A 13050-nucleotide genomic window follows, 5' to 3' on the forward strand; every position below is an offset into this window, starting at 1 on the left:
TGGATCAAGGACTTAACTGTAAGACCTGAAACCATACAACTCCTAGAAAAAGATTCTTTGGCATCAGTATTGGCAATGATGTTTTTGATATGTTGCCCAAAGCACAAACAACAAAAGCAAAAATCAACAAATGGGACTACATTAAACTAAAACATTTCTATACAGCAAAAGAAACAATCAGCAAAATGATAAGGTAGGCAATGGAGTGGGAGAAAATATTTGCAAACCATATATCTGATAAGGTGTAATATCCAAAATATGTAAGAAATTCATACAACTCAAGAGCAAAAAGTGAACAAACAAAAAACTGATTAAAAAAATAGGCTGAGGACTTGAACAGACATTTCTCCAAAGAAAACATATAAATGATCAACAAGCACATAAAGAAGTATTCAATATCACTAATCATGAGGGAACTGGAAGTCCAAGCCACAATGAGATGCTACCTCATACCAGCTAGAACTGAAATGATCCAAAGGATAAGAAATAAATGCTGGATGTGATGAAATGAAACCCTGATGCACTGTTGGTGGGAATGTAAATTGGTACAGCCACTATGAAAAGCAGCATGACAGTGACTCAAAAATGGAAAAACAGAACTACCATATGATCAGCAATCCTGCCTCTAGGTATATATTTAAAAGAAATAAAGTCACTATTTTAAAGACATATTTGTACCCTCCATGTTTATTGATTGTAGCTTTATTCATAAGAACCAAGGCATGGAAACAACCTAAGCATCAATCAACAAATGACTGGATAAAGAACATATGGTATATAAACACAATGAATCATTATTCAGTCATAAAAAGGAAATACTGTCCTTCATAAAAACATCTATGGGCCTTGTGGGCATTATGCTAAGTTAAACAAGTCAGGCAGAGAAAGACAAATGCTGTTGGTGGGAAGGTAAATTGGTGAGAATGTATAATCTCACATATATGTGGAACCTGAAAACATCGCACTCAGAGAAACAGCGAGCAGAACGGCAGTTCCCAGGAGTGAGGAGGGAGGGAAATGGGGAGGTGTTGGTCAAAGAGCACAAACTTTCAATTGTGAGATGAATAACTTCTGGGGATCTGGGGTACAGAAAGGCGACCAGAGTTAACACTGTACTATATACTGACAGATGCTGTGAGAGCACAGGTGTAATGTTCTCACCATAACAACAACCAAAATGGTAATTATATGAAGGCTGTGTTAACAAAGCTTGCTGTGGTCAAATTTCACAATACATATGTGTATCAAACCATCACATTGCACCTCACACTTACACAAAGGTGCTGTGTGTCACTTACATTTCTGTAGAGCTGCAGGCGGAAAAACACTTGGTTGGGAAGAGGTAAAGGAATGCAATGGTGCATTAAGGAAAGGAGAAGCAACTCTACATTCAGACCCCAAACAGGACAAGGAGGGGTCACCACAGAGAGGACGGAATGTCTCCCACTGGGGCAAAAGCAACGTGGGAACCACCCAGAAAGACAGGGGTAGAGTTTTAATGTGGGGCACCATATGCCATCCCAAAGTCTCCGCAGTGCTTCATCTGCCTGCATGACCAGGAAGTAACTAGAAACTAGGACAGAACCCACTGAATGTGGAATATGCCTCCTTAATATCACTGAAATCAACACTTCCTTTAACATTTTCTACCACTACACTGGCTGAGGCTCTTATCGTTCAAGGATCTCCTCACTGATCTTTAACCTTCAGAGATCCCTCTTTTGCACAGTTGTCAGTGATCCTTCTGCAAGGAAAATCTCATTACTACTTCTCAGCCCTTCGATGGCCTTCAACAAAGCTCCAATCCATACCTTCACACAAAGGTCCTTTGAACTGTGACCTCCCTCTATACTTCATATTTACCATTTCTCTTTTGTTGCAGCCATTACCACATCATTACCATCACTTACTTAGTGCCATATCACTTATTATGTGCCAGTGCTCTGCAAAGAACTTCACATGCAGTATCTCATTTAATTCTCATAACAACTCCACGAGTAGAAATTATCACCACCTTTACTTTACCGATGAGACTAAAGACAATAAGGTTGTATAACTTGCCCAAGGTCATGTAGCTATAAAAATAGCAGAACCAAGACTTGGTCCTAGATGGCTGAACTCCAAAGTAGCTACACTAATTAAATTGCTTGTACTTCTCCAAACTGACACACTCATTCACAATTCAGGGCCTCTAAACATTCTATTTTCTCTATATAGTATTCCCCTCCTCCCTGGTCCCTTTCTTTAACTAATTCCTACTCATTCCTCACAATTCAAGTTGACCTTTACCTTTCCTGAGAAATTTTCCCTGGTACCCTGGTCTGGTGAGATGCCTCTCTTCCGGGCTCCCAGAGCACACTCTGTGACCCGCTGGTATACATGTCATAGACAACTACCATTACAATAAAAGATAGTAACGATAGAATAATAAAAGACAATGAGCTCTCCAAAGGCAGAGATGTGTATCTTTTTTTGATTGTTGACACTATTATAGATGTCCTTCATTCCCTCCACCCCATGTATTAATCGACTTTACATTCCTAGTGCTCAGGTTGTTAAAGGAACCATGGATGGATGAATGAACCAATGACTAAAGGTTAGTAGAGGGAAATAAAAAAAGATGACAAGGATTTACTTCAGTGTAAATAATGAATAGTGAGAAAATGAGAGTGGAAATAAAAATACAGTAAGCAAAACTCTAAGGCTAAAGGAAGTCCCTCAATAGTGTATAGGCCCCCTTTCAAAGTCCAAGTTCATCTCATGGTAGGGAATAGAGAACAAATATTCAGAAAGATCTGTGCATGGATAAAAGATCAAAGTTGAGAAGAGTGTCTTCATCCAACCAGAGAAAATCCATAGATAACAGAGGAGCCCAGAGTATGGCAAGCTAAACAAGAGTACCAGGAAAACCTCCCACAGACTAGGGCAGAAACTTTTACAAACCTTAAAAGGAGAAAGCCTTAAAGATAGGGCTGGCACAAAAAGTACATTTGGGAATGTGATGAAGCAGCGTGAACAAGATTTCCATCTTTACTAAGGTGCTCCTGAAGCATTACTAATTGGGTATATTCACTAAAGGGTAAACGTCTGAGATTTAGGTTGTCCTCTCATCACTGGCTGTCCGAAGCTGCCTTTCAAGGTATCTCTCAAATGCTGCTTGTTTTACATGGCTTTCCCAATATCTGATCAAGAGTGAATTCTGTCTCCTTGGAATCCCTTCAATCTTAGCCCTCTTTCAATGCCCTTGTAAACAGACTTTGATTGGAGTTATAAATACGCTCATGAGACTGTAAACTGACTGAAGAAGCATTGTGCTTTCCTCAGACCTGGCCAAGAACAAACATTCAGTACACACTTGCTGGACTGAAAGGAATCTATTCTGCAAATGTGTGGTCTGCAAGACACTGCTGAGACAGGAACTATGAGTAAATAGACACAGAAGGAGGTCCAGGCTTTGAAATGACACTAATGAAAAGACTGAGAAACATGTACAAGGTAACCAGGTACTAAGTTAGAATGCCAGCAAAAAACAGGTGAAGTATCTCAGCCTTACGAAAGGACGGGGTCAGTTGTGATATTCAGCTGATCAGTCAATATATCCCAGAAGACCATGCAGTACAGAGAAAAGTGGTCAAAGGAAAAAATGAAACTTCCATTAGCCAGCAACTCAGAGAGACAGCCACAGATCTCGAAGGAAGGCAGAGAGGAATGTAGAGGTATCCATTAGTCAGAATAAAATTAATCTTGGGGGAGAAAAAAAGATTCTGGGATGGATTGTGAATCTACCTACTCACCCCCTGAAACTGCCCAAATTTTGGTCACTTTCTCTAGCACCAAACTAAAACTTACTGTTGCCACTTCCCTTCAACTCAGTTAAGTCAAATCTGGTCCAATGGTCCCTCTCCATTCACAAATGCATCACATGGTCTTGATGGTCCAAATCCTACAAAACTCACCCACCCTCAAGAACACTGAGGGCTTTGTCCCAAGCTCCCTTCCACCATGACCTCAGCAAATGAAAACTGAGGCTCTGAGAGCCACTGACAGCTGGTCCCATGGGATCCCCAACCTCTTACCAGCTGGTACTGGCGGCTGTACAAGTCATGGCAGTTGTTGAAGATATACTCATATGTGGAGTTCAAACAGGCCTTCACACAATCTTTTACCACCTGGCTGGCTCTCGGAGGGCTCTGCAGCTCTTGCACCTGCCAATTAATAAAAGAAATATGGGTCTGGAGTCTTTAGCACCAGGGAGGGATCTCCTCCTAGAACTACCTCCAAACTACTCCAGATTCCTTTCATCCCTCTATGGGTTCCTGGGCCTTGCCCTGGATTGAAATTGCCAAGACAGCTGATGGAGAGAACTGCTAAGCCCATCCTTGGTGGTCCATGGTCTTCTCCATAGTAATCCATAGAACAGGTATATGAAAATGTGAGCTTTGAGCTGATTTCTACAGCCTCAGAGTCTGCCAAGTCATTCTTATTCTCCATGTGCCTGTAGCCAGGCCCTCAGACCAGTTCATCCCTTACCTTCATTCTGAAGAAAGTAATGCTGGTCAGCAAATCCACTGTGGACTTTAAGTCCTGAAGCCGCTCAGGGCTCCCAGCAGGGAAATTATTCTGTTGTAAATCAAGCAAAGGTAAGAAAGGAACAGAGAAATAAGAAAGCCTTCCCTTCCAGAAGCAATGAAATCAAAATCTTCCCTAACTGCTACCCACTGAAATTTTCCTTAGTTGAGATGGACGAAGAAAGCCATAATATTGTTAGTCTCCCGCTATTTCTCACTGATGCAGACAGGCCCTTGCCAAAAGCAGAGGTTAATAATCCCCAGCCCAGAAAGCAACGCTTCCTACGCCCCAATGCTACTTCCCATGCCATGTGTGTGCATTTTCACAAATGAACACACAGACACCCACATACAATTACACACACACACACGTTTCTTGGGTGAAGATTCTTACACCCTGACAGTGAGTTCTTCAAAAGTTACAATCTAACTGTATATCCTGGAATATAAGTGTAGCCACACTATGGAGCAGACTGAGACCCAAGACCTGGACTTCCTATACAGCGGGCCTCAGCTAGAGCTGTTCTGGAGTCAGCAGAGGGCACAGCTCTGAGCAAAACTGCTTTTGGAGCAAGTTCCTTAGGACCTCCCTGCCATGCCTCACTTCATTCCCTTTGGCATAAGGCAATGAAGTTTTAGGAAGAAGCTGCTAAGGACAGCTGAAGGGTTAAATCACTCTCCATTTTAAGGGTCCCCCTTTTCAACCTTCACACAGCTACTTATATGCCAAATATAAGATATACAGTCAACTCTCCATTATTCATGCAAATGGAGGGCACTGGAAGTATAGATAATTAAAAGCTCCTTTCTTTTTTACTTTGAGATTATTTTTATACTTACTTTTTAATGTGGGTATATTGCCTGTTCTGGAAATTCACAACAATGTAAAGCAAGAAATGAAGCCATTCTAAGAAGATCTAACTTAGGAAGAATTGAAGAACTTTCCATTTCCCTGTCCTGCCCCGTCCCAGGTACCCACCCTCCTACTATATCTATTTTCTCCCCACATCCTAGGAATGAACATGACCTCTGCTACAAATTACTTGCCCAAGCCAAGCTACACTATCTCCCCCTTAGCTAGATTCTCACACACCCCCTGGAAAATGGGGAGAATATGGAAAAATGCAAGAACAAAATGCAATTATCTAATTTTTAAAGGGGCATTGCTGAAAGAGATTATCCTTAGGAGATTTCCCAGTGAGAGTGTCATCAGGGAATTTGGTAGTGATGTGAATGGGGTTGGAAAGCAAACTGTCTATAAAAAGCAACCTCCTGCAAATTGCACACTGCATGGTCCATGGAGTTTGCAGAACCACAGGTCAGTGGCATTGGCCATGCACATGGGTATGATGATACAGACTAATTTTCCTTGCCTTTGTTCCTTACAGCCAAGATTGGCCTTCAGTCTCTCTAGACTGAGCTGATATTAACTCTTACCCCACCCCGCCCTATGTCTTCACTCACCCTGTATGTAGAGAGATCAATCCTCAGTGAGTTGTGTAGCTGGTCCAGTAGTTTCACAAATCTCTCTTTCTGAGAGTGGGAAACAAATAACAGGGAGGAGAGAGATAATGTTTCTGAGCCCCCAAGACTATAACAGAAACAGAATCATCTCTGGGTGAGGAAGAGACAGCAGGTTAGGGATACATCCCAGCCCACCCCTATTCCATCTCTTGGCAGCCCTGTCTCGAACCGAGGAATCTTCTCACACTGGCAAGGAGAAAGGAAGTCCCTGGGAGGGAAAATAGCTTTTTCTGTACAAGAATAAACAAGAGATGACCAGTGAGTGTATCTCCATCCCTTCGATGCTAACTCATCTTAGTCAAATAAAGGGAAATTCCAAACATTCTCCAACTTGTTCCTGAGTCTTTGGTCTCCTGCCTTAGCTTGGGACTGCTCAGACCAGTTAAATAGTCACAGCCTAGCGGTAATGATGGGAGGGAGGAGGAGTGATGCATTTGGAAGGTGATCAGCAGTCTTGAGTGGGTTTCTCTTTAAAGCATATCCACATCATTTCCCTTAGTTAATGCTTTTAACATATATTCTTTTAATAGTTGCTTTTCAAAGAAAAGGTATAATTAAATGTGGAATCACATACCTATAGGCATAGTAATCCTAGAATTCATATAAGGTTTATATTGTATATCTTTAGATATTAAGTCAATATGTTAATGGGATGTGACAGATGAAACAGGTATTTGACAGACTTAATCAATGATATTCGTCTATGGAAAGAGTCTATTAACAACAAGGAAAAGTTGTTAGTACCATAAACAGGGCTCAGAGACCTAGTAGATGTGGGGTTATCAGTAATTTTGTGCCTAAAGAGGAAATCTTTGTGGGGGGTCAAAGATACTTTATCCAGTTTATATTGAAGTCATGTCAGGTGACATTCTGAGTAAAGATTCAACTTCCCAAGTACTTTAACATAGGAAAGGGTACACCCAAACAGGGGAAACAGTCCAGACACTGGAAAAGGAATAGGCTCGAATGTACACTGGTATCCTCGCTTAGACAACAGCCTCATATGAATGTAAGTGGTACAAATCCATCAGAGAGAGACTGAGTGACACATAGACAGTCCACTTGTGGATCTGCAGGACTAGGAAATGTGGTGACTCAGCCATATCCTTGGCCTAGAGAGGTTCCACTTGAGCCCAGGTGGAGCCCCCGAACCACAGTGACACTATTTTTCTCTCATTTATCCATGTCTGAGGAGAGTCTGTTAGTAAGTCTACATATCCATAATGAAATGAGAATAGTCTATCAGCATAGTCTACATACTCATAAGGAAAAAGCTCACCTATCTGGGTGGCACCTATCTGAATTTTAGGCCTAACAACCAGCTCTACAGTATTGATCATGAAAAATCAAACTTTGTTCATTGATAACAAATGGGTAGATATATTTCACATCACACTCACCCCAAAGTTGGAGGCTGCAAAGCGATCGGATGCAGAGACATTGGTGGAGGCGGTTGTGTGGGCATAGTAGGCATTGATGTTGGCCAGTAAGGTGCTCATCACGGCTGGCACGCCAGGGCACATGTACTTGGATGACAAACACGCAAAGTGCCTGAAAAACAACACCCTCAGCCTCAGAGACTCTTCAGGACTTGCAGCAGAAGCCAAGTAATTAAAAGATCTCACAGACACGTATGAAGCCTCCCATCAGGTTGATATACAAGGATCTTCATAGTTTATTTTTTCAAATATACATTCAAAGAACACCTACTCTGTGCCAGGTCCTGCGCTAAGTGCTAGACTCCAAAGATGCAATAGCCCAGCAGAGAAAGCAAGTGTTAGAAAATAAATCAATAATCCAGGGTGTACTATGCAAAAAGCACTGCATAAACATACAGGAAAGTAACCTAAAGCAGAATAGTTGGGGACTGGAAGGGATTAGAAAAAAGGCTTCCTGAAGAAGATACAGATGGAACAAATCTTAAAGGATTACTGAGAACTAATCAAATGGAGAAATGCACAGCAAAGGGAAACTGCAATGCAAAGACAAATATATTCATGACAGAGTGAGTTACTTGGGAAACATCAGTTTGGCTAGTGTTTGGGCGTTTGATAGAGGAACACCAAGAAATGAGAGAGAAGTAAGTGGGGAATAGATAATAAGAGTTAATCCTAAATGCTATAGTAGATTTATAAACAAAGGCATAGTGTGATCAGATCAGCATTTGAGAAAGATCACTTTGCTGATAAAGTGGAAAAGAAGACTTGGACAAAGACTGAGACAGAAAGATTGGTTGAAGAGCTACTGCAATAATTTAGAAAAGAAGCAATAAAACACTAAACAGAACAAAAAAATGGTTAAGAGCACAGCCTCTAGAGTCAGACTCTGGGTTTGAATCTCACCTCTACCCCTTTACTCAATGACCTTGGGTAAATTACTTAAAGGTCTCTATGCCTCAGTTTTCTTATCTGTAAAATGGGAAAAATAATGATACTGACCTCATAGTGTTAATATGAGTATTAAAGAAGTTAATATTCATACGTGCTACATAGAAGTTGTTATTATCATTATTATTGTTGAGTTATAGTAGTAGCAATAGATTAAAAACATTTTCAGGAGATGGAATATGAGGTTTTAGAGACTGGATGTTGGCAGTTAAAAGTACAGTAGTAAGTAAGCAAAGCTTAGGCTGACTCCTAAAGTTTTTTGGACAACTGCATAGAAAATCATTCATTCACTAAAATAGGAAATATGGGAAGATAAGCTTATTTGGCAGAGATAATGTTGATTTGGAACTTAGCCGTGCTGAGTTTACTATGCCCATGGGGATACCCAGGAAGCAGCTGAAAATGGATCTAAAATTCAGGAAAAGGCCTGATCTGGGGAAAGTGATCTGGGAGCCCTTAACCCGGAAGTAGGTTGAGCCCACAGGTTGGGATAGGAGCATCTGGGGGGAGTGAACAGAGTAAGAGTGTCAGAGGGGCCATTCTTAAACCTCACTTCTCACCATATTTCTTCTCTCCATCTATAATGAACTTCTTGCAATTTATTGCATATTCTACACTCTGTTGTATCTTAGCTCCCCAGTAAATGCCCTTTCAAAAATGCCCTCCATCCTTTTCTTCATTTAAAGATTAAGTTCAAGTGTCAACTCCTTAGTGGATTCCCTCACAGGCCTCCCGTAAAATTTAGATGCTCTCATAATACCCTGTGATTACTTCTACCACAGCACTTATTGCATTATATTGTAATTGTTTGTTTACTGATTCGTCTCTCCTGCTGGAGTCCCCCAAGCACAGAGGCCCCATCTTACTCATCTGTGTTCTCAGCACCTGGCACAATGTGACACATAGAAGGAACTCAGTAAGAGTTTGCAGAATAAATGAGTGCAGCCAGGGCAATAACTACCCTCTGCTCACCTAGGGCTGCTTCCTGTGCAGCCTCACCAATAGACAAACTACCTCTTCTCATAGTAGATGGGAATTTCTGTTACAGGAGTCTCGGTCAACTCCACACTCAGCTGCTTCCCCTATGGTTACATGCCCTGACATCCAGGCCAGTCTATGAAAGCTTGTCTGTTACACATGTGTACATGAGCACACACGCTCTGTCTCCTCAGGCCTGTGATGCTTAGGCAGTTTGTCCTTGCATAGCCTCTGGTGCCCTTTTCCCTCCCTGTCCCTGAACCCTGAGGTAGACAGACAAATACCTTCTTCCTGAGTTATTGATTAACATTCCCTTTATACATACACCTTCTTCGCCTTAGGGCATACACCCACCTCACTCAGCTCAGAGAGGGAAGCAATGGATCACTCTATGTTACCCCACTAAGGACCTGTTTACCCTGTTAGTGTGCCTTCATTAGCCACCCCAAGGGTGAGTAGCCACTTCCCAAAGCCCCAAGGAAGTCTCACGTCATGGCTTGATATATGGATTCAATGCCATAGCGCATGGCAAATTCATCCACAATCTCTTGGGCAGTCTCATCAAAGTACACCTTCCATGCATCGTCTCCTCGAGCCTCAGGGATCTGGACTCCTCCACCTCCCTGAATGTCTGTGAGGTAATGGAAAAGGTTCTGCAGGAGACAGAGCAAAGGAAAGAGTTAAATATAAATATATATATTAAAAACAAAATCTGCTGGTAAAGTCCAGAGTTCCACAGAAAGTCTGTACTTTAAGTCATTGCTCAGTTCCTTCTATGGCCCCAGCAGGCTATTCTCACATTAGTGAATGAGAACTGAGGCTGGGACTGTTACTTGGGCTGTCTAGTAGCACAATGAGCCAAGAACAAAATAAAAAACAGGCCCCAGACCTTCAACCATCAAGCAATCATATTTGTTAGCAAATTTATAATTTATTCCCAGCACTGCTTTCCAGCCACCCACCTATACCAAGGGCTGACTCACCTCATGGAGACATGTATACTGCACGTGATACGGGGCTACCTTCTCCTCGCCCTTGATTTCCACACTGATTTGCAGTCGGATAGCCCCTGAGACGGCTGATTTGTCTGTCCTCTTCTCTAGGAAGGAAAGAAGACTGGAAATTGACACCAATGCAACTACAGACAGCATGGACAGTCCCCATCCTGGCTTAACCCACACAAAAGAAGGCACTGACCCAAGGGTTCACCTAACAGGATAGACTTACTCCAGTGAACACACAGACACAAACACCTTAAATAGTTCCTGTAGAAATTCTCCTATTCCATTAGCTGAATAGGGAGTTAAAAGCATTAGGGATGAGCAGGGAGATTAAAGGGCCTTCTGAAATCTGGAAAACCTGCAGCCAGAGTGAGTTCCAGCCACCCACACTCCTCTGTCCCCCATCTCTACCCATGGTCAACTCTCTACAGGCAAGGCAGGCTCTGTATAGAAGTATGCTATAGCAATTGAGTGGTGGCTTTGGTGAAAGGATTCTCCCCGAGTTCCTTATTTATGCTCTCCCTTCCCACCAACTTTCTCTGGTCCTGTTTCCTTACCCAAGTTGTACCAGACGTCCATCTCGCCACTCAGTGTCCGAACCTCAATGATGGTTTGGCCAAGGAAATCATCAGACTCACGCTTTAGCCGCTGCTTTACTCTCGACTTGATGTCATCATCCTCATCCCACACACGTACCTTAATGCGGTCAGAAGAGTTGTGGCACTCACTGTGAGAGAATTAGGCAGGTTCTGTTAGGGACGGACCCAATAGCCCCCAATCCAATTCCCTCCCACAGTTCTATCAACTTCACTGGAGGCCTTGCAGAGGCGGAAAAGCAGTTAGAGAATGGTGGTACTGAAGTTCCAAGTGAGTCAAGCTATCCCAGCAAATGGCTCTTCATTCCTCAGCCTGGTGGCTGTGTATACCATTATCCAGTTTTGTTTTTTTTTTGCCTTGGAACAAAAAAAAAAAAAAAAAAAAAAAGGAAGGGGAAGAGTAATTAGCTGTATCAATAGCACCAAGAAGAAAACAGCTGGACAGATGCTACAGAACTCTATGAAGCAACTATTAGTTTCCTCTTCGGAGTTACTAAAGGTGTTAATGTTCATGGTATGTCCATCTTGCATCTCTGCTTAGCTTTTTATCTACCTTCTCCATCTATCTAACATGTGCTTGGTGAACTTCTGCCATTCTTTGATACCCACTTGAATTGCTATTTCCTTTATGGTGTTAGCTTTAGAGAAGGGAGTTTGCCTAGGTTACCCCCTCTACCTTTTTTTCCCCAATGGGTGCTTTTTGGGTCCTGTTGCCTCACCCAAAAGTTGTCCTTGGCAGAATTTATTGCTCATTTCTCTGGGTTCTCATGAAATCTTTGTACATTCATTAAAATATAATAGTATAACTATTGGGATACTGAAAAATAATCAACAGTGAGATTGCTGAAGCCGGAGACTGATTGTTTCACTAATTTTTAGATACAAAACATCATGTACAGTGTCTGGTACAAAATAGGGGCTTAATGAACAGTTTACTAAAGGGATAAATGTGGGGGAAATTGACTACAAGGTAAATTCATTTAGAATAGATCACAAGCAAGAACCATTCAGATTCTCAAAGAAATAAGTGCTCCCCCAGTAACTATTATCTCTGGATTGGAGGGTGATTTTACCAGGCCCCAAACTCTTTTCACATGGTTTCTCCTAGAAGCCAACAGAAGGATCTACATGGCCAGACTGCTTAGCTCACTGAGACTCAAAGCCTGGCCCTTATTTCTTTCCTGAGCCTTAGGAGTGTGACAAGGCATCTAGATTCTCCAGATATTAGTTCAAGTCCTAGGCTAGAGCTTTCGACAACCATTCCTTAAAGTGAGATCACTGAAAAAGAATTAGGGGGTTGGGGTGGAAGCTGAGACAGAAAGAAAAGAATAATTCTTTCAGGTGAAATGGAAACTTCTCCAGACCACAGATTTCTTCCTTCAAGCCAGAATTACCCAGCTATAGGACAACGACATTCCCTCCCCACTCCCCAGAAGAGCCTAACACTTCCTACGCAGGATGGCAGTGCCAAGAGGTACACAACATGGTGGTCAGTCTCTGGTTGTCACTGAGCAGTAGAAAAATCTTTCTAGACTCCTCTGGGAGACTTCCGCCAAGATGGAGGCACAGATGGAAACACTTTGCGTCCTCGCACAACCAAATCTAAAAACAACAAAGTTTTAACAATAATAAACACAACTAAACCACACAGAAAATCGACAATACGGAGTCTGACAACAACGAAATGCTCAGCTAAACCGGTGAGAGGGGCAAAGCCAGCAGCAAAACGGGTTGGCCAAAAATATCCCCGACCGGGTGGTGCACAAGCAGCCGAAGGCGCGGATCCCAGGTGCGGGCTAGCTACGGGCGGACACAGAGAAGAGGCGCAGCTGGCTGTCTGCAGTCGGTGGAGCATTTGTGTGCAGATAAACCAGTGAAGAGGTGAGCATTGAGACCGCAGGGCGCAGGGCGGAGGCTCACACATTTCCGCTCAGATAAACAGGCTGGGGCGAGCGGTGGGATGGACTGGGCGAGCAGAGAGGACCGCCACTGCTCC

At 42.5% G+C, this 13050-nt stretch overlaps 1 protein-coding gene across 9 annotated transcripts in view; it reads right to left on the minus strand.

The window, feature by feature from the left end:
* Window positions 1-13050, minus strand: part of UNC13B (unc-13 homolog B) — a 210726-nt gene that overhangs the window by 15121 nt on the left and 182555 nt on the right. For all 9 annotated transcript variants that reach the window (XM_053656261.1, XM_053656259.1, XM_037144451.2 and 6 more), the window contains 7 exons: window positions 11016-11185; window positions 10441-10556; window positions 9947-10110; window positions 7493-7643; window positions 6033-6101; window positions 4531-4620; window positions 4077-4205 (listed from right to left, as the gene is read on the minus strand). In XM_053656261.1, coding sequence (XP_053512236.1) covers window positions 4077-4205; window positions 4531-4620; window positions 6033-6101; window positions 7493-7643; window positions 9947-10110; window positions 10441-10556; window positions 11016-11185 — 889 coding nt within the window. The remainder of the gene's footprint in view (window positions 1-4076; window positions 4206-4530; window positions 4621-6032; window positions 6102-7492; window positions 7644-9946; window positions 10111-10440; window positions 10557-11015; window positions 11186-13050) is intronic.

The sequence above is a fragment of the Artibeus jamaicensis genome, unplaced genomic scaffold (assembly GCF_021234435.1).
Source record: "Artibeus jamaicensis isolate MK-2021 breed Jamaican fruit bat unplaced genomic scaffold, CSHL_Jam_final scaffold_1964, whole genome shotgun sequence".
Lineage (NCBI taxonomy): Eukaryota > Metazoa > Chordata > Mammalia > Chiroptera > Phyllostomidae > Artibeus > Artibeus jamaicensis.